A 27,679-nucleotide genomic window follows, 5' to 3' on the forward strand; every position below is an offset into this window, starting at 1 on the left:
TGGTCCTGGTCCTGGTCCTGGTCCTGTCCTGGTCCTGGTCCTGGTCCTGTCCTGGTCCTGTCCTGGTCCTGGTCCTGGTCCTGGTCCTGGTCCTGTCCTGGTCCTGTCCTGCTCCTGGTCCTGGTCCTGGTCCTGGTCCTGGTCCTGGTCCTGGTCCTGTCCTGGTCCTGGTCCTGGTCCTGGTCCTGGTCCTGTCCTGGTCCTGTCCTGGTCCTGGTCCTGTCCTGGTCCTGGTCCTGTCCTGGTCCTGGTCCTGTCCTGGTCCTGGTCCTGGTCCTGGTCCTGGTCCTGTCCTGGTCCTGTCCTGGTCCTGTCCTGCTCCTGGTCCTGGTCCTGGTCCTGGTCCTGGTCCTGGTCCTGGTCCTGGTCCTGTCCTGGTCCTGGTCCTGGTCCTGGTCCTGGTCCTGTCCTGGTCCTGGTCCTGTCCTGCTCCTGGTCCTGGTCCTGGTCCTGGTCCACAGTTTCAGGACCAGTCCGTCTACAACAGGAGCCCTTGACTGAGACCTTCTCCAGTGGCCCTTTAAATGTTTTTTATGACAAAGGAAAAATAAAACCCTGATTGTGACACAAACACTGACTCATCCTGTTTGTGAAACAGAGGTGGATGTTGGAAAGGACGAGGAGTTCACCATCAGCACTCGTGACGCTGGGGGTCAGGGCGACCTGGACGTCAAGATCACCTCGCCATCACGTCGACCCATCCCCTTCAAGCTGGAGTCGGGCACGGCCGGCGAGGTGCACACGGTGAAGTACATCCCTCCTGAGGAAGGACAGTACAGAGTCGACATCGGCTACGACGGAAACCCTGCTCCAGGAAGTCCATTCACCGTGGAGGGCATCATGCCGCCCGACCCCTCTAAGGTGAGGAAGACGTGTTCCTGAACGCTTTGAAGCTTTGTCCCTGTGTCTCATCCCTTATTTATCTTCCAGGTTCGAGCCTACGGTCCAGGTCTTCAGGGTGGTGTTGTGGGTAAACCGGCCCCCTTTGCCATCGACACAAAGGGAGCCGGTACCGGCGGTCTGGGCCTGACGGTAGAGGGGCCTTGTGAGGCCAAGATCGAATGCCAGGACAACGGTGACGGATCCTGCTCCGTGTCCTACCTGCCCACCGAGCCGGGCGAGTACGCCATCAACATCCTGTTTGCAGACCAGCACATCCCCGGGTCCCCCTTCAAGGCCGTAGTCCAGTCGGTGTTCGACCCCAGCAAGGTGACAGCCAGCGGGCCCGGACTGGAGCGAGGGAAAGTCAACGAGGACGGGTCCTTCACGGTGGACTGCACTAAAGCCGGAGAGGCCGAGCTCACCATCGAGATCATCTCCGACTCCGGAGCCAAAGCCGAAGTTCAGGTGGAGAACAACAGCGACGGGACCTACTCCATCACCTACACCCCACAGCTCCACGGCATGTACACCGTCACCATCAAGTACGGAGGACACATGGTGTCCAAGTTCCCCGCCCGACTCCAGGTGGACCCGGCCGTCGACACCAGCGGGGTGAAGGTCCACGGACCGGGAGTGGAGCCCAGAGGTGAGGGGGGTCCCAGGTGGTTGAGATCTTCACATCTGTCAGTATTCAAACCCGTGATCAGATTGAGTTTGTTTTGGATGTTTAAGTTTTAAACGACACAAACACACAGAGGAGGAAAAGTCCTGAGCTCGTTAAACTCAGAGTTTGTTTCTTCTTCTCTTTGTCTGAAGGCGTCCTCAGAGAAGTGACCACACACTTCATGGTGGACGCCTGCGCTCTCCTCCAGAGCAGCGGCGGCCACATCAAAGCGTGCATCTCCAATCCATCGGGCGCCAACACGGACGCCTACATCACGGACAAAGGCGACGGGACCTACAGAGTGGAGTACACGCCGTACGAGGACGGTGAGACGCCGTGTTCCTTTGACTCCGGAGGCTCTGCTGCTGTTTTACGGATGTTTCCCCAAAACAACACATGACTGGTGTTTCCATAAAGCTGCTGCTTTTCCCTTTAACTCAGTAACAGAGCGAGCGACGCGTTTGAGGCTTCAACCATAAAACTACAAGAATGATTCATCATGTTTCTCAACAGTTCTCCATGTTTTTGTGTCAAAGTGACAAATGAAAGTGATCAGACATATGAAGCAACAGGCAGTGAGATGCTTCCCTCCCATCAAACTCTGTAAATAACAATAAGAAGAAGAAGAGTGTAGCAGCGACTGTAGCGGCCTCTGAAGCAGGGCTGTTCAGTTGGCGACCCCTGGCTCTGAGCAGAAGCCTGTGTGAGAACCTGATTCATGACCGCTGTCTTTCCTCGTATCCATCTCAGTGCTATCGTCTCAGCGCTATCGTCTCAGCGCTATCGTCTCAGCGCTATCGTCTCAGTGCTATCGTCTCAGTGCGATCGTCTCAGCGCTATCGTCTCAGCGCTATTGTCTCAGCGCTTCAAGTCTCGCCGCTTCAAGTCTCGGTGCGCTGGGAGACTTGCTCCACGCGACCACAACCCTGTAGGCACGCCACCACAACACTCCGCACGCGCCCGCTCCAATCTTCTTTGTGGGTTTCTGTATCCTCTTGACAACAGCTGCCTAAGCTCCGCATGTTTTTGTTCTCAATCATTTCAGTCTGGTGTGTGTGTTGAGCTGAACTCAGGTACCTGAGGCGATCAGGCACCTGATCGTCTCAGGCACCTGATCGCCTCAGGTACCTGATCGCCTCAGGTACTCGATCGTCTCAGGTACCCGATCGTCTCAAGTACCTGATCGCCTCAGGTACCTGATCGTTTCCGGCAACTGATCGTCTCAGGTACCCGATCGTCTCAGGCACCCGATCGTTTCCGGCAACTGATCGTCTCAGGCACCCGATCGTCTCAGGCACCCGATCGTCTCAGGCACCTGATCGTCTCAGGCACCCGATCGTCTCAGGAGCACGTACCCTCCTAACACATGACTCTGCCTCCGCTGTTACATTAAGGAACAGTTTGACCTGTGAACGTCCTTAATCTTACATATATAACTGGGTCCTCCTGTCTGCAGGTTTGCACATGATCCAAGTGCTGTTTGATGAGGTTGCAGTTCCTAAGAGTCCGTTCAGGGTGTCGGTGAATGAGGGATGTGATCCCAGTCGAGTCCGAGCCTACGGTCCGGGCCTGGAGGAAGGACTGGTGAACAAACCCAACCGCTTCACCGTTGAGACCAGGTGATTTATCCACACTTACAGAACTTTTCATTTGACTCCAGAATCTCATTGTCCTGTGATCTTCTGTCTCTCCATCAGAGGTGCCGGCACCGGGGGTCTGGGCCTGGCCATCGAGGGCCCATCTGAGGCAAAGATGTCGTGTAAGGACAACAAAGATGGCAGCTGCAGTGTCGAGTACATCCCCTTCACTCCTGGAGAGTACGACGTCAACATCACCTTCGGAGGCCTTCCCATCCCAGGTGCATGATCGGAACCCTTTCTTATTCAGATCCAGGACTGAGGTCGGGGTTGGACTTGATAGATTCGGTATCACTGCTCACCTCTGTGTGTGTTGCAGGCTCCCCGTTCCGGGTTCCAGTGCGAGAGCTGGTGGATCCCAGTAAAGTGAAGTGTTCAGGTCCCGGCCTGGGAAGTGGAGTCCGAGCACACGTCCCTCAGACCTTCACTGTCGACAGCAGTAAGGCTGGAGTGGCGCCCCTGGAGGTCCAGCTGTACGGGCCCACAGGTAAGACCGCCTCTGTCAGCTGGTTTCCAACCACGTCAGTGACCTGAACGTTTCCGCGGTTAAGGGAATAATCCGATCACTGATCACCCGACTCGCTCCAGATGAAGTTGGTTCCTCCTCGCTTCACTCGTCCGTCTGCGATCGCTCCACAGCAAAGAGATTTCAGGAGGCGGGGCCTGATCAAAAATCTTGCATATGATTGGATAAACAGATGTCCGTCATCTTTATTGGCGTGCAACTTCAACCGCTCACATGGAAGCCAGTCCGTGGCTCTGATGAGAGTGACCCTAACCCTTTCCACCAACAAAAGCCTTCAGAGCCGATCTGGCGTCAGTGAAAGAATAAACATTTGACCACGCGGATGAAACAGCAGACGTCTATGACGTCACGACCCTTTCTCCGCTACGCCACATCTATAAAACCCCGCCGGCGGCCCTGATTGGTCTGACCATTTTGAAATCACTTTCCTACGGAGCAAATCCAGACGGTTGAGTGGAGCGCACACACACTCACACACACACACACACACACACAGACACACACACACACACACACACACACACACACATACACACACACACACACAGACACACACACTCTCACACAGACACACACACACACACACACACACAGACACACACACTCTCACACAGACACACACACACACACACACACACACACACACACACAGACACACACACTCTCACACAGACACACACACACACACACACACACACACACACACTTTTGGACAGAAACTTCTTATTGGTACTGATGCTGGTTGCCATGGTGACGTCCTCCCTGGGTTTGTTGTTGTTGTTGTTGTTGTCACCTTGTTTTGGGCGCCGTTGCTTCCTGGTTTCTTCTCCATGAGGAAGAATCAGGGACTGAAGGAGTTCTGGGTCTGTTGACCGGGGGATGAGGTCTCAGTCTGACCCGGGGGACGCTGTTTCCCTGGTGTTTGAGAAACGGGAGTAGGCCCTTAACCCGAATGTGTGTCACGCCATGTGTGAACAAAACCTTGAAACTTGCTCCTCAGGTGTGGCCGAGCCAATCAGCATCACCGACAACGGTGCTGGTACTCACACAGTCAGCTACACTCCTGCCGACGACGGCCCGTACACGGTGTGTGTGAAGTACGCGGACCAGGAGGTCCCTCGCAGGTGGGTCACCAACACATCCATCTATGAGGACGCCACAGTCTTACTGGTTTAGGTCTGACCCCCCAAACTGTCTCCTCTCAGTCCTTTTAAGATCAAAACGTTACCGGCTCACGACGCCAGTAAAGTCCGAGCCAGCGGTCCAGGTCTGAACGCGTCCGGAGTTCCAGCCAGTCTGCCCGTGGAGTTCACCATCGACGCCAGAGACGCGGGAGAGGGTCTGCTCACGGTCCAGATATTAGTGAGTCCCGGGTTCCTGACTGAAACATCACAAAGAGCATGTAAATGTGTGTCTGTCTTCAAACGTTTACGAGCCGTAGAGGCCCCGGTGATTCCTGCTGTTCTGTCGGAGCAGAGTGTCGGCTGATCAGACACATGCAGACACATCTGGAACCTGGACCCTAAATACGACCGATGGCAGCTCAGGAAGTCCCTCCATCAGCCGTCAGTGACGTCCATGTTCACCACTTCATCCTGGTGTTGGCGTTCCCTTAACAGGGACACGTGGTCTCACAGGAGTCTGTTCACTGAAACCAGTTCCTGCTTTGTTCAAGTCTGATCACAAGCCTTTGAAGGTTTAACTCTGCTGGGGATCATTTTGACTCCCCCTGAGCGCAGATGAAGCTCTGGGAGTGCACCGCAGTGACGGGACAGGGAGGCAGCGTGCAGTCAGGTCCACTCAGGACTGAATGTGTAACTGATGTATCTTCCACCTGGACTCTTGTCTGAACTCTTTTGTCTTTTAACCCCCGGTTCAAACTCTCCTGTGATGTCCTGTTACCTGCCGGGGGCTCGGTGCTGCTGCTGCAGGGTCCGGACGGGTGCAGGCGCCAGGCCTCATGGTCTGTGGAGGACTGGGGCAGGAGGGTGTGGGAGACACATATAGTAAAGAGAACCATCCCCTTCAGTATTCATAAGAGAGGCAGTGTAAGGCCCGCGCTGTGTCCTCCGTCACCTCGTCTCACGTCTCCTCTCACCCCCCCCCCCCCCCCCTCCTCCTCCTCTACTCCTTCACTTCAAACAGGAAACATTTAGTTTAGATAAACTATAAACTAATGTTTAAACACGACGCTGGAGCAGATCAGAGCTCACTTTAGTGTTTTTACCTTTACACGCAAACACAACGCTGGAGCAGATCAGAGCTCACTTTAGTGTTTTTACCTTTACACGCAAACACAACGCTGGAGCAGATCAGAGCTCACTTTAGTGTTTTTACCTTTACACGCAAACACAACGCTGGAGCAGATCAGAGCTCGCTTTAGTGTTTTTACCTTTACACGCAAACACAACGCTGGAGCAGATCAGAGCTTTAGTGTTTTTACCTTTACACGCAAACACAACGCTGGAGCAGATCAGAGCTCACTTTAGTGTTTTTACCTTTACACGCAAACACAACGCTGGAGCAGATCAGAGCTTTAGTGTTTTTACCTTTACACGCAAACACAACGCTGGAGCAGATCAGAGCTCACTTTAGTGTTTTTACCTTTACACGCAAACACAACGCTGGAGCAGATCAGAGCTCACTTTAGTGTTTCTACCTTTACACGCAAACACAACGCTGGAGCAGATCAGAGCTTTAGTGTTTTTACCTTTACACGCAAACACAACGCTGGAGCAGATCAGAGCTCACTTTAGTGTTTCTACCTTTACACGCAAACACAACGCCGGAGCAGATCAGAGCTCACTTTAGTGTTTTTACCTTTACACGCAAACACAACACTGGAGCAGATCAGAGCTCACTTTAGTGTTTTTACCTTTACACGCAAACACAACGCTGGAGCAGATCAGAGCTCACTTTAGTGTTTCTACCTTTACACGCAAACACAACGCTGGAGCAGATCAGAGCTTTAGTGTTTTTACCTTTACACGCAAACACAACGCTGGAGCAGATCAGAGCTTTAGTGTTTTTACCTTTACACGCAAACACAACGCTGGAGCAGATCAGAGCTCACTTTAGTGTTTTTACCTTTACACGCAAACACAACGCTGGAGCAGATCAGAGCTCACTTTAGTGTTTTTACCTTTACACGCAAACACAACGCTGGAGCAGATCAGAGCTCACTTTAGTGTTTTTACCTTTACACGCAAACACAACGCTGGAGCAGATCAGAGCTCACTTTAGTGTTTCTACCTTTACACGCAAACACAACGCTGGAGCAGATCAGAGCTTTAGTGTTTTTACCTTTACACGCAAACACAACGCTGGAGCAGATCAGAGCTCACTTTAGTGTTTTTACCTTTACACGCAAACACAACGCTGGAGCAGATCAGAGGTTTAGTGTTTCTACCTTTACACGCAAACACAACGCTGGAGCAGATCAGAGCTCACTTTAGTGTTTCTACCTTTACACGCAAACACAACGCCGGAGCAGATCAGAGCTCACTTTAGTGTTTTTACCTTTACACGCAAACACAACACTGGAGCAGATCAGAGCTCACTTTAGTGTTTTTACCTTTACACGCAAACACAACGCTGGAGCAGATCAGAGCTCACTTTAGTGTTTTTACCTTTACACGCAAACACAACGCTGGAGCAGATCAGAGCTCACTTTAGTGTTTTTACCTTTACACGCAAACACAACGCTGGAGCAGATCAGAGCTCACTTTAGTGTTTTTACCTTTACACGCAAACACAACGCTGGAGCAGATCAGAGCTCACTTTAGTGTTTCTACCTTTACACGCAAACACAACGCTGGAGCAGATCAGAGCTTTAGTGTTTTTACCTTTACACGCAAACACAACGCTGGAGCAGATCAGAGCTTTAGTGTTTTTACCTTTACACGCAAACACAACGCTGGAGCAGATCAGAGCTCACTTTAGTGTTTTTACCTTTACACGCAAACACAACGCTGGAGCAGATCAGAGCTCACTTTAGTGTTTCTACCTTTACACGCAAACACAACGCTGGAGCAGGTCAGAGCTCACTTTAGTGTTTCTACCTTTACACACAAACACAACGCTGGAGCAGATCAGAGCTCACTTTAGTGTTTTTACCTTTACACGCAAACACAACGCTGGAGCAGATCAGAGCTCACTTTAGTGTTTTTACCTTTACACGCAAACACAACGCTGGAGCAGGTCAGAGCTCACTTTAGTGTTTTTACCTTTACACGCAAACACAACGCTGGAGCAGGTCAGAGCTCACTTTAGTGTTTCTACCTTTACACGCAAACACAACGCTGGAGCAGATCAGAGCTCACTTTAGTGTTTCTACCTTTACACGCAAACACAACGCTGGAGCAGATCAGAGTCACTTTAGTGTTTTTACCTTTACACGCAAACACAACGCTGGAGCAGATCAGAGCTCACTTTAGTGTTTTTACCTTTACACGCAAACACAACGCTGGAGCAGATCAGAGCTCACTTTAGTGTTTCTACCTTTACACGCAAACACAACGCCGGAGCAGATCAGAGCTCACTTTAGTGTTTTTACCTTTACACGCAAACACAACGCCGGAGCAGATCAGAGCTCACTTTAGTGTTTTTACCTTTACACGCAAACACAACGCCGGAGCAGATCAGAGCTCACTTTAGTGTTTTTACCTTTACACGCAAACACAACGCCGGAGCAGATCAGAGCTCACTTTAGTGTTTTTACCTTTACACGCAAACACAACGCTGGAGCAGATCAGAGCTCACTTTAGTGTTTTTACCTTTACACGCAAACACAACGCTGGAGCAGATCAGAGCTCACTTTAGTGTTTCTACCTTTACACGCAAACACAACGCTGGAGCAGATCAGAGCTCACTTTAGTGTTTTTACCTTTACACGCAAACACAACGCTGGAGCAGATCAGAGCTCACTTTAGTGTTTCTACCTTTACACGCAAACACAACGCTGGAGCAGATCAGAGCTCACTTTAGTGTTTTTACCTTTACACGCAAACACAACGCTGGAGCAGACCAGAGCTCACTTTAGTGTTTTTACCTTTACACGCAAACACAACGCTGGAGCAGATCAGAGCTTTAGTGTTTTTACCTTTACACGCAAACACAACGCTGGAGCAGATCAGAGCTCACTTTAGTGTTTTTACCTTTACACGCAAACACAACGCTGGAGCAGATCAGAGCTCACTTTAGTGTTTCTACCTTTACACGCAAACACAACGCTGGAGCAGATCAGAGCTCACTTTAGTGTTTTTACCTTTACACGCAAACACAACGCTGGAGCAGATCAGAGCTCACTTTAGTGTTTTTACCTTTACACGCAAACACAACGCTGGAGCAGATCAGAGCTCACTTTAGTGTTTTTACCTTTACACGCAAACACAACGCTGGAGCAGATCAGAGCTCACTTTAGTGTTTCTACCTTTACACGCAAACACAACGCTGGAGCAGGTCAGAGCTCACTTTAGTGTTTTTACCTTTACACGCAAACACAACGCTGGAGCAGATCAGAGCTCACTTTAGTGTTTCTACCTTTACACGCAAACACAACGCTGGAGCAGATCAGAGCTCACTTTAGTGTTTTTACCTTTACACGCAAACACAACGCTGGAGCAGATCAGAGCTCACTTTAGTGTTTTTACCTTTACACGCAAACACAACGCTGGAGCAGATCAGAGCTTTAGTGTTTTTACCTTTACACGCAAACACAACGCTGGAGCAGATCAGAGCTTTAGTGTTTTTACCTTTACACGCAAACACAACGCTGGAGCAGATCAGAGCTCACTTTAGTGTTTTTACCTTTACACGCAAACACAACGCCGGAGCAGATCAGAGCTTTAGTGTTTTTACCTTTACACGCAAACACAACGCTGGAGCAGATCACAGCTCACTTTAGTGTTAATAATAATAATAATAATAATAATAATAATAATAATAATAATAATAATAAGTTAAATGATTGTGTAAAATATGAATCTTCGTCCCGTCCCTCTTTCCCCTCGTGGTCTCATGTGAACTGACCTCCATCCCTTTGTGTCCTGAGCTGATTAATAATAATTAATAATGATAATAAATATAATAATAACCAGATAACACACAGATTAATAATGGTAATATAATAATAACACACAGGTGAGTTTGATCCTCTGTGATGTTGAACACGTTCAAACATGTGAAGACCACTGGTCTCAACCGTCAGACGCAGAATCTCCTTAGTTTCCTTTCTGAGCTTTGCCTCCACACACACACACACACACACACACACACACACACACACACACACACACACACACACACACACACACACCTGCCTGCCTCCATCGTGCGTCACACGCTGCAGTGATCTGATTGGTCGGTTTGCTCGTATGTTGGTGACGGTCTCATGCTACGTTCAGTCCGTAGTGTTTGTGGCGTCTGCAGGATCGACTCTTTACCTTTAACTCAACGATGGTTTGGTTTCACACGGAACTACGTTCAAACCACGGTCACACGCAGACACAGAGCCACTAAAGGGCTCGCCGTGAGGTCGGGCGCAGAGGCCCAGTAAACGGCTAAATCACCGTTAGCATTGTAGCAACCGTTAGCATTAAAGCACAGTTAGTTAAATCAGCGTTAGCATTGTAGAAACCGTTAGCATTAAACCACAGTTCAACTGATTTGAACTTTGAGGCCAGAGAGGAAATCTGAGCGGAGTTAACGCCGCTACATTGGTGCTAACGCCGCTTCATTGGTGCTAATGCTGCTACATTGGTGCTAATGCTGCTACATTGGTGCTATTGCCGCTTCATTGGTGCTAAGGCTAATATATTGGTGCTAATGCTGCTACATTGGTGCTAACGCCGCTACATTGGTGCTATTGCCGCTACATTGGTGCTAACGCCGCTACATTGGTGCTAACGCCGCTACATTGGTGCTAACGCCGCTACATTGGTGCACGTCTCCACGTCACAGCAGAGGTTTTGCAGTTAAATGTATAACATATTTACACGAACACGCCTCTGACGTCTGTGACGCCTCTGACGCCTGTCCGTGTGTCTGCGTGTCCGTGTGTCTGCGTGTCCGTGTGTCTGCGTGTTCGTGTGTCTGCGTGTCCGCGTGTCCGTGTGTCTGCGTGTCCGTGTGTCTGCGTGTTCGTGTGTCTGCGTGTCCGTGTGTCCGTGTGTCCGCGTGTCTGCGTGTCTGCGTGTCTGCGTGTCCGTGTGTCCGCGTGTCCGTGTGTCTCCAGGATCCCGCGGGAAAACCCAAGAAGGCGAACATCCGGGACAACAGGGACGGGACGTACACGGTGTCCTACGTCCCCGACATGAGCGGACGTTACACCATCACCATCAAATACGGAGGAGACGAGATCCCGTACTCACCGTACCGCATCCACGCGCTGCCCACCGGAGACGCCAGCAAGTGTCTGGTCACAGGTCAGACTCCGCCCCCTCGCCTCTGGCAGCCAATCAGATTTCTTCCCATGATTCTGTCAAAGCATCACTGACTGTCTGTTGTTTCCCCTCAGTGTCCATCGGAGGACACGGGCCGGGTGAGTGACTTTGTTTATTTATTTTGTTGTATTTCATTTCATGGAACGGTCGTCCCTGTCGTCTAACGGTCGTCCCTGTCGTCTAACGGTCGTCTAACGGTCGTCTAACGGTCCTCCCTGTCGTCTAACGGTCGTCCCTGTCGTCTAACGGTCGTCCCTGTCGTCTAACGGTCCTCCCTGTCGTCTAACGGTCGTCCCTGTCGTCTAACGGTCGTCCCTGTCGTCTAACGGACGTCCCTGTCCTCTAACGGTCGTCCCTGTCGTCTAACGGTCGTCCCTGTCATCTAACGGTCGTCCCTGTCGTCTAACGGTCCTCCCTGTCGTCTAACGGTCCTCCCTGTCGTCTAACGGTCGTCCCTGTCGTCTAACGGTCCTCCCTGTCGTCTAACGGTCGTCTCTGTCGTCTAACGGTCGTCCCTGTCGTCTAACGGCCGTCCCTGTCGTCTAACGGTCCTCCCTGCCGTCTAACGGTCCTCCCTGTCGTCTAACGGTCGTCCCTGTCGTTTAACGGTCGTCCCTGTCGTCTAACGGTCGTCCCTGTCGTCTAACGGCCGTCCCTGTCGTCTAACGGTCCTCCCTGTCGTCTAACGGTCGTCCCTGACGTCTAACGGTCGTCCCTGTCGTCTAACGGTCGTCTCTGTCGTCTAACGGTCGTCCCTGACGTCTAACGGTCGTCCCTGTCGTCTAACGGTCGTCCCTGTTGTCTAACGGTCGTCCCTGACGTCTAACGGTCGTCCCTGTCGTCTAACGGTCGTTTAACGGTCGTCCCTGTCGTCTAACGGTCGTCCCTGTCGTCTAACGGTCGTCTAACGGTCGTCCCTGTCGTCTAACGGTCGTCCCTGACGTCTAACGGTCGTCTCTGTCATCTAACGGTCGTCCCTGACGTCTAACGGTCGTCTCTGTCGTCTAACGGTCGTCCCTGTCGTCTAACGGCCGTCCCTGTCGTCTAACGGTCGTCCCTGTCGTTTAACGGTCGTCCCTGTCGTCTAACGGTCGTCCCTGTCGTCAGGATCAGGTATCGGCCCGACCATCCAGATCGGAGAGGAGACCGTCATCACCGTGGACGCAAAGGCTGCTGGGAAAGGAAAGGTGACCTGTAAGGTGTCGACTCCTGACGGGGCGGAGCTGGACGTGGACGTGGTGGAGAACGCCGACGGGACGTTTGATATTTACTACACGGCTCCGGAGCCCGGGAAGTACGTCATCACCATCCGCTTCGGAGGGGAGAACATCCCGGACAGCCCGTTCCACGTGGTGGTGAGAACCGGCGCCGCCGCTCTGTGAGCCGTGACACTGAGCTTTTTACACCTCAGGGGGTCTTCTTCAATCCAGTCTGGACCTGGTCCAGATCCAGGACCATCTCTATCTCTACCTCCATCTCTAACCCTACCTCTAACCCTAACTCTAAACCTAACTCTATCTCTACCTCCATCTCTAACCCTACCTCTAACCCTAACCCTATCTCTAACTCTACCTCCATCTCTACCTCCATCTCTATCTCTACCTCCATCTCTAACCCTAACTCTAAACCTAACTCTACCTCTATCTCTACCTCCATCTCTATCTCTACCTCCATCTCTAAACCTAACTCTACCTCTAACTCTACCTCCATCTCTACCTCCATCTCTATCTCTATCTCTAACGCTAACTCTATCTCTACCTCTATCTCTATCTCTACCTCTATCTCTATCTCTAACTCTACCTCTATCTCTATCTCTAACTCTATCTCTAACTCTATCTCTAACTCTATCTCTAACTCTATCTCTAACTCCATCTCTATCTCTATTTCTAACTCTATCTCTATCTCTATCTCTAACTCTATCTCTACCTCTATCTCTACCTCCATCTCTACCTCTATCTCTATCTCTACCTCTATCTCCATCTCTATCTCTACCTCTATCTCTATCTCTATCTCTACCTCGTATCTCTACCTCTACCTCGTATCTCTACCTCTACCTCGTATCTCTACCTCTACCTCGTATCTCTACCTCGTCCATGCCCGTCCTGGTTCAGTCCCCGTCCCTACCTCACATTGACAGATGAGTCTCCGCGTGGTGCCGCATGTTCCCTCTGCATGATCGATTCTGCTGCATCGTTTCTTCTTCTTGAGCATTTAAAGGAAATTAATGTTTATTATAATTATTTTATATAATTTATTATAATTAAGTAAAAAAGAGCTTTATTGTATCTGTGTAACTTCTTTTATACTCGTTTATTTGTTTATGTGAAATATAACATTTATAATAATATTTATTAAACACGTGTTCGTGTCCCAGACTTCCATCTTTAGCAGAAGTGGAGTTTAACTAATCCCAGAGTTAATCCAGAGTTATTCCCAGAGTTAATCCAGAGTTAATCCCAGAGTTAATCCAGAGTTAATCCAGAGTTAATCCCAGAGTTAATCCCAGAGTTAATCCAGAGTTAATCCAGAGTTAATCCAGAGTTAATCCCAGAGTTTACCCCAGAGTTAATCCAGAGTTAATCCCAGAGTTAATCCAGAGTTTATCCCAGAGTTAATCCCAGAGTTACTCCCAGAGTTTATCCCAGAGTTACTCCCAGAGTTTATCCCAGAGATAATCCAGAGTTTATCCCAGAGTTAATCCAGAGTTAATCCCAGAGTTTATCCCAGAGTTAATCCCAGAGTTAATCCCAGAGTTAATCCAGAGTAAATCCCAGAGTTATTCCAGAGTTAATCCCAGAGTTAATCCAGAGTTAATCCAGAGTAAATCCCAGAGTTAATCCAGAGTAAATCCCAGAGTTACTCCCAGAGTTAATCCAGAGTTAATCCAGAGTAAATCCCAGAGTTACTCCCAGAGTTACTCCCAGAGTTAATCCAGAGTTAATCCAGAGTTAATCCCAGAGTTAATCCCAGAGTTAATCCCAGAGATAATCCTAGAGTTAATCCCAGAGTTAATCCCAGAGTTAATCCAGAGATGTCCCAGAGTTAATCCAGAGTTAATCCCAGAGTTAATCCCAGAGTTAATCCCAGAGTTTATCCCAGAGTTAATCCCAGAGGTAATCCCAGAGTTAATCCCAGAGTTAATCCAGAGTTAATCCAGAGTTTATCCCAGAGGTAATCCCAGAGTTTATCCCAGAGTTAATCCAGAGTTTATCCCAGAGTTAATCCCAGAGTTAATCCCAGAGATGTCCCAGAGTTAATCCCAGAGTTAATCCCAGAGTTTATCCCAGAGTTAATCCTAGAGTTGATCCAGAGTTAATCCCAGAGTTAATCCATAGTTAATCCCAGAGTTAATCCAGAGTTAATCCCAGAGTTGATCCCAGAGTTAATCCAGAGTTAATCCCAGAGTTAATCCCAGAGTTAATCCCAGAGTTAATCCAGAGTTAATCCCAGAGTTAATCCCAAAGATGTCCCAGAGTTAACCCCAGAGTTAATCCCAGAGTTAATCCCAGAGTTAATCCCAAAGATGTCCCAGAGTCAATCCCAGAGTTTATCCTAGAGTTAATCCCAGAGTTAATCCCAGAGTTAATCCCAGAGTTTATCCTAGAGTTAATCCAGAGTTAATCCCAGAGTTGATCCAGAGTCAATCCCAGAATTAATCCCAGAGTTGATCCAGAGTTAATCCCAGAATTAATCCCAGAGTTAATCCCAGAGTTAATCCCAGAGTTAATCCCAGAGTTAATCCAGAGTTAATCCCAGAGTTAATCCAGAGTTAATCCCAGAGTTAATCCCAGAGTTAATCCAGAGTTAATCCCAGAGTTAATCCCAGAGTTATTCCAGAGTTATTCCAGAGTTAATCCCAGAGTCAATCCCAGAGTTAATCCCAGAGTTAATCCCGAGTTAATCCCGGAGTTAATCCCAGAGTTAATCCCGAGTTAATCCCAGAGTTAATCCCAGAGTTAATCCCAGAGTTATTCCAGAGTTATTCCAGAGTTAATCCCAGAGTTAATCCCAGAGTTAATCCCGAGTTAATCCCGGAGTTAATCCCAGAGTTAATCCCGAGTTAATCCCGAGTTAATCCCGGAGTTAATCCCAGAGTTAATCCAGAGATAATCCAGAGTTAATCCCAGAGTTAATCCAGAGTTAATCCAGAGTTAATCCAGAGTTAATCCAGAGTTAATCCAGAGTTAATCCCAGAGTTAATCCAGAGTTAATCCAGAGTTAATCCCAGAGTTAATCCAGAGTTAATCCAGAGTTAATCCAGAGTTAATCCAGAGTTAATCCCAGAGTTAATCCAGAGTTAATCCCAGTACGGTGACACTAACTCCTCTCATGCTCTGGTTCAGGCCACCGATGACCCCGTCAGCCCTGAGGACGGGACGGAGCCGGTGCTTCGCCCCTTCAGTCTGGTGATTCCCTTCACTGTGCAGCAAGGACAGATCACAGGTGTGTGTGTGTACAGCTGATCACAGGTGTGTGTGTGTGTGTTTACAGCTGATCACAGGTGTGTGTTTACAGGTGATCACAGGTGTGTGTTTACAGGTGTGTGTGTGTTTACAGCTGATCACAGGTGTGTGTGTTTACAGCTGATCACAGGTGTGTGTGTTTACAGGTGATCACAGGTGTGTGTGTTTACAGATGATCACAGGTGTGTGTGTTTACAGCTGATCACAGGTGTGTGTGTTTACAGGTGTGTGTGTTTACAGCTGATCACAGGTGTGTGTGTTTACAGCTGATCACAGGTGTGTGTGTTTACAGCTGATCACAGGTGTGTGTGTTTACAGGTGTGTGTGTTTACAGCTGATCACAGGTGTGTGTGTGTGTGTGTGTTTACAGCTGATCACAGGTGTGTGTGTTTACAGCTGATCACAGGTGTGTGTGTTTACAGCTGATCACAGGTGTGTGTGTTTACAGCTGATCACAGGTGCGTGTATTTACAGGTGATCACAGGTGTGTGTGTTTACAGCTGATCACAGGTGTGTGTGTTTACAGCTGATCACAGGTGTGTGTGTTTACAGCTGATCACAGGTGTGTGTGTTTACAGGTGATCACAGGTGTGTGTGTTTACAGCTGATCACAGGTGTGTGTGTGTACAGGTGATCACAGGTGTGTGTGTGTGTTTACAGGTGTGTGTGTTAACAGCTGATCACAGGTGTGTGTGTTTACAGCTGATCACAGGTGTGTGTGTGTTTACAGCTGATCACAGGTGTGTGTGTTTACAGCTGATCACAGATCAGTGTCTTCAGTTTAGAGAAGAGACTGATTTATTTTCACTAATGAAGTTTGGATCAGTGAGGTCAGTCCACGTCTCCACCCGTCTAAAGAAGGATCAGTGAGGTCAGTCCTCCTCTCCACCCGTCTAAAGAAGGATCAGTGAGGTCAGTCCACCTCTCCACCCGTCTAAAGAAGGATCAGTGTGGTCAGTCCACCTCTCCACCCGTCTAAAGAAGGATCAGTGAGGTCAGTCCACCTCTCCACCCGTCTAAAGAAGGATCAGTGAGGTCAGTCCACCTCTCCACCCGTCTAAAGAAGGATCAGTGAGGTCAGTCCACCTCTCCACCCGTCTAAAGAAGGATCAGTGAGGTCAGTCCACCTCTCCACCCGTCTAAAGAAGGATCAGTGAGGTCAGTCCACCTCTCCACCCGTCTAAAGAAGGATCAGTGAGGTCAGTCCACCTCTCCACCCGTCTAAAGAAGGATCAGTGAGGTCAGTCCACCTCTCCACCCGTCTAAAGAAGGATCAGTGAGGTCAGTCCACCTCTCCACCCGTCTAAAGAAGGATCAGTGAGGTCAGTCCACCTCTCCACCCGTCTAAAGAAGGATCAGTGAGGTCAGTCCACCTCTCCACCCGTCTAAAGAAGGATCAGTGAGGTCAGTCCACCTCTCCACCCGTCTAAAGGATCAGTGAGGTCAGTCCACCTCTCCACCCGTCTAAAGAAGGATCAGTGAGGTCAGTCCACCTCTCCACCCGTCTAAAGAAGGATCAGTGAGGTCAGTCCACCTCTCCACCCGTCTAAAGGATCAGTGTGGTCAGTCCACCTCTCCACCCGTCTAAAGAAGGATCAGTGAGGTCAGTCCACCTCTCCACCCGTCTAAAGAAGGATCAGTGTGGTCAGTCCACCTCTCCACCCGTCTAAAGAAGGATCAGTGAGGTCAGTCCACCTCTCCACCCGTCTAAAGGAGGATCAGTGTGGTCAGTCCACCTCTCCACCCGTCTAAAGAAGGATCAGTGAGGTCAGTCCACCTCTCCACCCGTCTAAAGAAGGATCAGTGAGGTCAGTCCACCTCTCCACCCGTCTAAAGAAGGATCAGTGAGGTCAGTCCACCTCTCCACCCGTCTAAAGAAGGATCAGTGAGGTCAGTCCACCTCTCCACCCGTCTAAAGAAGGATCAGTGAGGTCAGTCCACCTCTCCACCCGTCTAAAGAAGGATCAGTGAAGTCAGTCCACCTCTCCACCCGTCTAAAGAAGGATCAGTGAGGTCAGTCCACCTCTCCACCCGTCTAAAGAAGGATCAGTGAGGTCAGTCCACCTCTCCACCCGTCTAAAGAAGGATCAGTGAGGTCAGTCCACCTCTCCACCCGTCTAAAGAAGGATCAGTGAGGTCAGTCCACCTCTCCACCCGTCTAAAGGATCAGTGAGGTCAGTCCACCTCTCCACCCGTCTAAAGAAGGATCAGTGAGGTCAGTCCACCTCTCCACCCGTCTAAAGAAGGATCAGTGAGGTCAGTCCACCTCTCCACCTGTCTAAAGGATCAGTGAGGTCAGTCCACCTCTCCACCCGTCTAAAGAAGGATCAGTGAGGTCAGTCCACCTCTCCACCCGTCTAAAGAAGGATCAGTGAGGTCAGTCCACCTCTCCACCCGTCTAAAGAAGGATCAGTGTGGTCAGTCCACCTCTCCACCCGTCTAAAGGATCAGTGAGGTCAGTCCACCTCTCCACCCGTCTAAAGGATCAGTGAGGTCAGTCCACCTCTCCACCCGTCTAAAGAAGGATCAGTGAGGTCAGTCCACCTCTCCACCCGTCTAAAGAAGGATCAGTGAGGTCAGTCCACCTCTCCACCCGTCTAAAGAAGGATCAGTGAGGTCAGTCCACCTCTCCACCCGTCTAAAGAAGGATCAGTGAGGTCAGTCCACCTCTCCACCCGTCTAAAGAAGGATCAGTGAGGTCAGTCCACCTCTCCACCCGTCTAAAGGATCAGTGAGGTCAGTCCACCTCTCCACCCGTCTAAAGAAGGATCAGTGAGGTCAGTCCACCTCTCCACCCGTCTAAAGAAGGATCAGTGAGGTCAGTCCACCTCTCCACCCGTCTAAAGAAGGATCAGTGTGGTCAGTCCACCTCTCCACCCGTCTAAAGAAGGATCAGTGAGGTCAGTCCACCTCTCCACCCGTCTAAAGAAGGATCAGTGAGGTCAGTCCACCTCTCCACCCGTCTAAAGAAGGATCAGTGAGGTCAGTCCACCTCTCCACCCGTCTAAAGAAGGATCAGTGAGGTCAGTCCACCTCTCCACCCGTCTAAAGAAGGATCAGTGAGGTCAGTCCACCTCTCCACCCGTCTAAAGAAGGATCAGTGAGGTCAGTCCACCTCTCCACCCGTCTAAAGAAGGATCAGTGAGGTCAGTCCACCTCTCCACCCGTCTAAAGGATCAGTGAGGTCAGTCCACCTCTCCACCCGTCTAAAGAAGGATCAGTGAGGTCAGTCCACCTCTCCACCCGTCTAAAGAAGGATCAGTGAGGTCAGTCCACCTCTCCACCCGTCTAAAGAAGGATCAGTGAGGTCAGTCCACCTCTCCACCCGTCTAAAGGATCAGTGAGGTCAGTCCACCTCTCCACCCGTCTAAAGAAGGATCAGTGTGGTCAGTCCACCTCTCCACCCGTCTAAAGAAGGATCAGTGAGGTCAGTCCACCTCTCCACCCGTCTAAAGAAGGGTCAGTGAGGTCAGTCCACCTCTCCACCCGTCTAAAGGATCAGTGTGGTCAGTCCACCTCTCCACCCGTCTAAAGGATCAGTGAGGTCAGTCCACCTCTCCACCCGTCTAAAGGATCAGTGAGGTCAGTCCACCTCTCCACCCGTCTAAAGGATCAGTGTGGTCAGTCCACCTCTCCACCCGTCTAAAGGATCAGTGTGGTCAGTCCACCTCTCCACCCGTCTAAAGGATCAGTGAGGTCAGTCCACCTCTCCACCCGTCTAAAGAAGGATCAGTGAGGTCAGTCCACCTCTCCACCCGTCTAAAGAAGGATCAGTGAGGTCAGTCCACCTCTCCACCCGTCTAAAGAAGGATCAGTGTGGTCAGTCCACCTCTCCACCCGTCTAAAGAAGGATCAGTGAGGTCAGTCCACCTCTCCACCCGTCTAAAGAAGGATCAGTGAGGTCAGTCCACCTCTCCACCCGTCTAAAGAAGGATCAGTGAGGTCAGTCCACCTCTCCACCCGTCTAAAGAAGGATCAGTGTGGTCAGTCCACCTCTCCACCCGTCTAAAGGATCAGTGTGGTCAGTCCACCTCTCCACCCGTCTAAAGGATCAGTGAGGTCAGTCCACCTCTCCACCCGTCTAAAGAAGGATCAGTGAGGTCAGTCCACCTCTCCACCCGTCTAAAGGATCAGTGAGGTCAGTCCACCTCTCCACCCGTCTAAAGAAGGATCAGTGAGGTCAGTCCACCTCTCCACCCGTCTAAAGAAGGATCAGTGAGGTCAGTCCACCTCTCCACCCGTCTAAAGAAGGATCAGTGAGGTCAGTCCACCTCTCCACCCGTCTAAAGGATCAGTGAGGTCAGTCCACCTCTCCACCCGTCTAAAGAAGGATCAGTGAGGTCAGTCCACCTCTCCACCCGTCTAAAGAAGGATCAGTGAGGTCAGTCCACCTCTCCACCCGTCTAAAGAAGGATCAGTGAGGTCAGTCCACCTCTCCACCCGTCTAAAGGATCAGTGAGGTCAGTCCACCTCTCCACCCGTCTAAAGAAGGATCAGTGAGGTCAGTCCACCTCTCCACCCGTCTGAAGAAGGATCAGTGAGGTCAGTCCACCTCTCCACCCGTCTAAAGAAGGATCAGTGAGGTCAGTCCACCTCTCCACCCGTCTAAAGAAGGATCAGTGTGGTCAGTCCACCTCTCCACCCGTCTAAAGGATCAGTGAGGTCAGTCCACCTCTCCACCCGTCTAAAGAAGGATCAGTGAGGTCAGTCCACCTCTCCACCCGTCTAAAGGATCAGTGTGGTCAGTCCACCTCTCCACCCGTCTAAAGAAGGATCAGTGAGGTCAGTCCACCTCTCCACCCGTCTAAAGAAGGATCAGTGAGGTCAGTCCACCTCTCCACCCGTCTAAAGAAGGATCAGTGTGGTCAGTCCACCTCTCCACCCGTCTAAAGAAGGATTCGTGAGGTCAGTCCACCTCTCCACCCGTCTAAAGGATCAGTGTGGTCAGTCCACCTCTCCACCCGTCTAAAGAAGGATCAGTGTGGTCAGTCCACCTCTCCACCCGTCTAAAGAAGGATCAGTGTGGTCAGTCCACCTCTCCACCCGTCTAAAGAAGGATCAGTGAGGTCAGTCCACCTCTCCACCCGTCTAAAGAAGGATCAGTGTGGTCAGTCCACCTCTCCACCCGTCTAAAGAAGGATCAGTGAGGTCAGTCCACCTCTCCACCCGTCTAAAGAAGGATTCGTGAGGTCAGTCCACCTCTCCACCCGTCTAAAGGATCAGTGTGGTCAGTCCACCTCTCCACCCGTCTAAAGAAGGATTCGTGAGGTCAGTCCACCTCTCCACCCGTCTAAAGAAGGATCAGTGAGGTCACTCCACCTCTCCACCCGTCTAAAGGATCAGTGAGGTCAGTCCACCTCTCCACCCGTCTAAAGGATCAGTGTGGTCAGTCCACCTCTCCACCCGTCTAAAGGATCAGTGAGGTCAGTCCACCTCTCCACCCGTCTAAAGAAGGATCAGAGAGGTCAGTCCACCTCTCCACCCGTCTAAAGAAGGATCAGTGAGGTCAGTCCACCTCTCCACCCGTCTAAAGAAGGATCAGTGAGGTCAGTCCACCTCTCCAGCCGTCTAAAGAAGGATCAGTGAGGTCAGTCCACCTCTCCACCCGTCTAAAGAAGGATCAGTGAGGTCAGTCCACCTCTCCACCCGTCTAAAGAAGGATCAGTGAGGTCAGTCCACCTCTCCACCCGTCTAAAGGATCAGTGAGGTCAGTCCACCTCTCCACCCGTCTAAAGGATCAGTGAGGTCAGTCCACCTCTCCACCCGTCTAAAGAAGGATCAGTGAGGTCAGTCCACCTCTCCACCCGTCTAAAGAAGGATCAGTGAGGTCAGTCCACCTCTCCACCCGTCTAAAGAAGGATCAGTGAGGTCAGTCCACCTCTCCACCCGTCTAAAGGATCAGTGAGGTCAGTCCACCTCTCCATCCGTCTAAAGGATCAGTGAGGTCAGTCCACCTCTCCACCCGTCTAAAGAAGGATCAGTGTGGTCAGTCCACCTCTTCACCCGTCTAAAGGAGGATCAGTGTGGTCAGTCCACCTCTCCACCCGTCTAAAGAAGGATCAGTGTGGTCAGTCCACCTCTCCACCCGTCTAAAGGATCAGTGTGGTCAGTCCACCTCTCCACCCGTCTAAAGAAGGATCAGTGAGGTCAGTCCACCTCTCCACCCGTCTAAAGAAGGATCAGTGAGGTCAGTCCACCTCTCCACCCGTCTAAAGGATCAGTGTGGTCAGTCCACCTCTCCACCCGTCTAAAGAAGGATCAGTGAGGTCAGTCCACCTCTCCACCCGTCTAAAGAAGGATCAGTGAGGTCAGTCCACCTCTCCACCCGTCTAAAGAAGGATCAGTGAGGTCAGTCCACCTCTCCACCCGTCTAAAGAAGGATCAGTGAGGTCAGTCCACCTCTCCACCCGTCTAAAGAAGGATCAGTGTGGTCAGTCCACCTCTCCACCCGTCTAAAGAAGGATCAGTGAGGTCAGTCCACCTCTCCACCCGTCTAAAGGATCAGTGTGGTCAGTCCACCTCTCCACCCGTCTAAAGAAGGATCAGTGTGGTCAGTCCACCTCTCCACCCGTCTAAAGAAGGATCAGTGAGGTCAGTCCACCTCTCCACCCGTCTAAAGGATCAGTGAGGTCAGTCCACCTCTCCACCCGTCTAAAGAAGGATCAGTGAGGTCAGTCCACCTCTCCACCCGTCTAAAGAAGGATCAGTGAGGTCAGTCCACCTCTCCACCCGTCTAAAGGATCAGTGAGGTCAGTCCACCTCTCCACCCGTCTAAAGAAGGATCAGTGAGGTCAGTCCACCTCTCCACCCGTCTAAAGAAGGATCAGTGTGGTCAGTCCACCTCTCCACCCGTCTAAAGAAGGATCAGTGAGGTCAGTCCACCTCTCCACCCGTCTAAAGAAGGATCAGTGAGGTCAGTCCACCTCTCCACCCGTCTAAAGAAGGATCAGTGAGGTCAGTCCACCTCTCCACCCGTCTAAAGAAGGATCAGTGAGGTCAGTCCACCTCTCCACCCGTCTAAAGAAGGATCAGGAGCTCATATTTACTTTGTGGGACTATTTTCTGGGGTAATTGATCGACATTTGATGCTGTCGTGATAATTCCATGAGTTTGTGTTTGGTCCTCCAGGTGAAGTGCGAATGCCGTCCGGTCAAACCGCCTCTCCTCACATCACTGACAACAAGGACGGCACGGTCACTGTGAATTACTGCCCGACAGAACGCGGCCTGCACGAGATGGACATCAAATATGAGGGGAGCCACATCCCAGGTAACGCCTCCATCGTGTTTCTCCTCCATCGTGTTTCCCTTTCAGGAGCAGCGAGGACCGACTGCATCAGGGTCGGTCTTTGGAGACAAACAGTAGAGTATCATCGGCGAACAGCTTGACTTTAGGATGGACTGCTCTAAACCCTTCGCGGGACTTTGTCTCATTATATTCGTCTGTGTTTTCTCTTTACAGGAAGTCCACTCCAGTTCTACGTGGACGCCATTAACAGTGGTCACGTGACGGCGTACGGCCCTGGTCTGAGTCACGGCCCCGTGAACAGACCGGCCACCTTCACCATCGTTACTAAAGACGCTGGAGAAGGTATCGGTTCATTTCACGCTCCAACTGTTGGTTTCACCTCAGTTCTGTTCAGAGGAGTTCGATCGGACGATCACAGGAAGTGAAGGAGGTTTGATCCAACACTTCCTGCACATGTTTCACATTTAACGCACGGCAGCAGAGGAGTGATCGTGCACTTTGAGTCGGTGCAAGACTCTGAAACATTTGCAGGAAGAAGAACTTTACAGGAAATGTCCCTTTGTGGGGAATCTCCCACACAGATGGAATCAGAAGAACACACTCGTGTTGTTGCACTGATGTGGAGGTGACATCACTACCTTTGTCGTGTGTGTGCAGGGGGTCTGTCTCTGGCTGTGGAAGGTCCATCGAAAGCAGAGATCAGCTGCAAAGACAACAAGGACGGGACCTGCACCGTGTCCTACCTGCCCACCGCTCCTGGGGACTACAACGTCATCGTCAAGTTTGATGACAAACACATCCCCGGCAGCCCGTTCACTGCCAAGATCACCGGTGAGACGCCTAACAGGAGCACACACACACACACACACACACACACACACACACACACACACACACTAACACACACACACACACTAACACACACACACACACACACACACACACTAACACACACACACACACACACACACACACACACACACACACACACACACACACACACACACACACACACACTAACACACTAACACACACACACACACACACACACACACACACACACACACACACACGTGTGCTGAGTCTTGACTTCTTGGTTTGATGTCCAGGTGAGGACTCCATGACGACGTCTCAGCTGAACGTCGGCACGTCCACGGACGTGTCCTTAAAGATCACGGAGACGGACCTGAGCAGTCTGACGGCGACCATCCGAGCGCCGTCCGGAGCCGAGGAGCCGTGTGTCCTGAAGAAACTTCCCAACCGCCACATCGGTGCGTCCTGATCAGCACACGCACCTTAAAGTCACTTTATTGATCCGCACTCGGGAAAATCACATCAGCAGCTCAGGATACATCACAAGTAGAGGCTGTGATTAGAGGCTCCAGACCTGAGGGTGTTAGAGGCTCCAGACCTGAGGGTGTTAGAGGCTCCAGACCTGAGGGTGTTAGAGGCTCCAGACCTGAGGGTGTTAGAGGCTCCAGACCTGAGGGTGTTAGAGGCTCCAGACCTGAGGATGTTAGAGGCTCCAGACCTGAGGGTGTCAGAGGCTCCAGACCTGAGGGTGTTAGAGGCTCCAGACCTGAGGGTGTCAGAGGCTCCAGACCTGAGGGTGTCAGAGGCTCCAGACCTGAGGGTGTCAGAGGCTCCAGACCTGAGGGTGTTAGAGGCTCCAGACCTGAGGGTGTTAGAGGCTCCAGACCTGAGGGTGTTAGAGGCTCTACACCTGAGAGTGTTAGAGGCTCCAGACCTGAGGGTGTCAGAGGCTCCAGACCTGAGGGTGTTAGAGGCTCCAGACCTGAGGGTGCTAGAGGCTCCAGACCTGAGGGTGTTAGAGGCTCCAGACCTGAGGGTGTTAGAGGCTCCAGACCTGAGGGTGTTAGAGGCTGCAGACCTGAGGGTGTTAGAGGCTCCAGACCTGAGGGTGTTAGAGGCTCCAGACCCGAGGGTGTTAGAGGCTCCAGACCTGAGGGTGTTAGAGGCTCCAGACCTGAGGGTGTCAGAGGCTCCAGACCTGAGGGTGTCAGAGGCTCCAGACCTGAGGGTGTTAGAGGCTCCAGACCTGAGGGTGTTAGAGGCTCCAGACCTGAGGGTGTTAGAGGCTCCAGACCTGAGGGTGTCAGAGGCTCCAGACCTGAGGGTGTCAGAGGCTCCAGACCTGAGGGTGTTAGAGGCTCCAGACCTGAGGGTGTCAGAGGCTCCAGACCTGAGGGTGTTAGAGGCTCCAGACCTGAGGGTGTTAGAGGCTCCAGACCTGAGGGTGTCAGAGGCTCCAGACCTGAGGGTGTTAGAGGCTCCAGACCTGAGGGTGTTAGAGGCTCCAGACCTGAGGGTGTTAGAGGCTCCAGACCTGAGGGTGTTAGAGGCTCCAGACCTGAGGGTGTTAGAGGCTCCAGACCTGAGGGTGTTAGAGGCTCCAGACCTGAGGGTGTTAGAGGCTCCAGACCTGAGGGTGTTAGAGGCTCCAGACCTGAGGGTGTTAGAGGCTCCAGAGCTGAGGGTGTTGGGATGGATTTGCTCTGGCCCACAGGGTTCATGTGTTCATCGCTCTGCTCTGGCCCACAGGGATCATGTGTTCATCGCTCTGCTCTGGCCCACAGGGTTCATGTGTTCATCGCTCTGCTCTGGCCACAGGGTCATGTGTTCATCGCTCTGCTCTGGCCCACAGGGATCATGTGTTCATCGCTCTGCTCTGGCCCACAGGGTTCATGTGTTCATCGCTCTGCTCTGGCCCACAGGGATCATGTGTTCATCGCTCTGCTCTGGCCCACAGGGTTCATGTGTTCATCGCTCTGCTCTGGCCCACAGGGTTCATGTGTTCATCGCTCTGCTCTGGCCCACAGGATCATGTGTTCATCGCTCTGCTCTGGCCCACAGGGTTCATGTGTTCATCGCTCTGCTCTGGCCCACAGGGATCATGTGTTCATCGCTCTGCTCTGGCCCACAGGGTTCATGTGTTCATCGCTCTGCTCTGGCCCACAGGTTCATGTGTTCATCGCTCTGCTCTGGCCCACAGGGTTCATGTGTTCATCGCTCTGCTCTGGCCCACAGGGTTCATGTGTTCATCGCTCTGCTCTGGCCCACAGGGTTCATGTGTTCATCGCTCTGCTCTGGCCCACAGGGTTCATGTGTTCATCGCTCTGCTCTGGCCCACAGGGATCATGTGTTCATCGCTCTGCTCTGCCCACAGGGATCATGTGTTCATGGCTCTGCTCTGGCCCACAGGGTTCATGTGTTCATCACTCTGCTCTGGCCCACAGGGTTCATGTGTTCATCGCTCTGCTCTGGCCCACAGGGATCTCCTTCACACCGAAGGAGGTCGGGGAACACGTGGTGAGCGTGCAGAAGAACAGGAAGCACGTGACCAACAGCCCCTTTAAGATCGTCGTGGTCCGTCGGAGATCGGGGACGCGAGGCAGGTGCAGGTCTGCGGTCGGGGGCTGGTGGAGGGTCACACGTTCGAGGTGTCGGAGTTCATCGTGGACACGCGGAGCGCAGGTACGGCGGCTGCACTGGGACGGGCCCACGTTGTTCCGTCACGAGTCTCTCACGGTCGCCCTCTCTGCTGCAGGGTACGGGGGTCTGGGTCTGTCCATCGAGGGCCCCAGTAAGGTGGACATCACCTGTGAGGACGTGGAGGACGGGACCTGCAGAGTCTCGTACTGCCCGACCGAACCAGGAAGCTACATCATCAACATCACGTTTGCCGACCAGCACGTCCCAGGTCCTGGCTCCCCATCAGAGACACTGTTGTTGTTGTTGTTGTTGTTGTTGTTGTTGTTTATGTTGTTGTTGTTATTGTTGTTGTTGTTGTTGTTTATGTTGTTGTTTATGTTGTTGTTGTTATTGTTGTTGTTTATGTTGTTGTTATTGTTTATGTTGTTGTTGTTTATGTTGTTGTTGTTGTTGTTGTTTATGTTGTTGTTGTTGTTTATGTTGTTGTTGTTTATGTTGTTGTTTATGTTGTTGTTATTGTTTATGTTGTTGTTGTTGTTGTTGTTTATGTTGTTGTTGTATTGTTGTTGTTTATGTTGTTGTTGTTTATGCTGTTGTTGTTGATGTTGCTGTTGTTGTTGTTTATGTTGTTATTGTTTATGTTGTTGTTGTTGTTTATGTTGTTGTTGTTGTTATTGTTTATGTTGTTGTTGTTTATGTTGTTGTTGTTTATGTTGTTGTTGTTGTTTATGTTGTTGTTGTTGTTTATGTTGTTGTTGTTGTTTATGTTGTTGTTGTTTATGTTGTTGTTGTTGTTTATGTTGTTGTTTTTATGTTGTTGTTGTTGTTGTTGTTTATGTTATTGTTGTTTATGTTGTTGTTGTTTATGTTGTTGTTGTTGTTGTTGTTATTGTTGTTGTTATTGTTGTTGTTATTGTTGTTGTTATTGTTGTTGTTGTTGTTATGTTATTGTTGTTTATGTTGTTGTTGTTTATGTTGTTGTTGTTTATGTTGTTGTTGTTTATGTTGTTGTTGTGTTGTTGTTTATGTTGTTGTTGTTTATGTTGTTGTTGTTTATGTTGTTGTTGTTGTTGTTGTTTATGTTGTTGTTGTTTATGTTGTTGTTGTTGTTGTCATTATTAAAAACAGGAAGTCCGTTCAGCGTGAAAGTGTTTGGCGAGGGTCGGATGAAGCAGAGCATCACCAGGAGGCGTCAGGCTCCGCCCATCGCCACCGTGGGCAGCACCTGTGACCTGAGCCTGAAGATACCAGGTGAGCGGCACCTCCTCCTCTCCTCCTCCTCCTCCTCCTCTGCACCTCCTCCTCCTCCTCCTCTCCTCCTCCTTCACCTCCTCCTCCTCTCCTCCTCTCCTCCTCTGCACCTC

The 27,679-nt window shown here is 50.8% G+C and overlaps 1 protein-coding gene across 1 annotated transcript in view; it reads left to right on the forward strand.

The window, feature by feature from the left end:
• LOC310966338 (filamin-C-like) overlaps positions 1-27,607 on the forward strand; it is a gene marked incomplete at both ends in the record, with an annotated part of 49,771 nt that extends 22,164 nt beyond the window's left edge. Inside the window, 20 exon segments of the mRNA XM_083940916.1 lie at positions 599-861; positions 931-1,528; positions 1,699-1,872; positions 3,003-3,165; positions 3,244-3,404; positions 3,503-3,670; positions 4,710-4,833; positions 4,915-5,071; positions 10,944-11,133; positions 11,226-11,249; positions 12,259-12,506; positions 15,495-15,594; positions 22,743-22,883; positions 23,076-23,204; positions 23,520-23,693; positions 23,972-24,133; positions 26,155-26,250; positions 26,253-26,357; positions 26,431-26,583; positions 27,444-27,607. Coding sequence (XP_083797042.1) covers positions 599-861; positions 931-1,528; positions 1,699-1,872; positions 3,003-3,165; positions 3,244-3,404; positions 3,503-3,670; positions 4,710-4,833; positions 4,915-5,071; positions 10,944-11,133; positions 11,226-11,249; positions 12,259-12,506; positions 15,495-15,594; positions 22,743-22,883; positions 23,076-23,204; positions 23,520-23,693; positions 23,972-24,133; positions 26,155-26,250; positions 26,253-26,357; positions 26,431-26,583; positions 27,444-27,607 — 3,494 coding nt within the window.
• Positions 27,608-27,679: the final 72 nt, after the last annotated feature.

This window comes from Echiichthys vipera (genome assembly GCF_963691815.1).
Source record: "Echiichthys vipera genome assembly, contig: SCAFFOLD_97, whole genome shotgun sequence".
In the NCBI taxonomy this organism is placed as follows: domain Eukaryota; kingdom Metazoa; phylum Chordata; class Actinopteri; order Perciformes; family Trachinidae; genus Echiichthys; species Echiichthys vipera.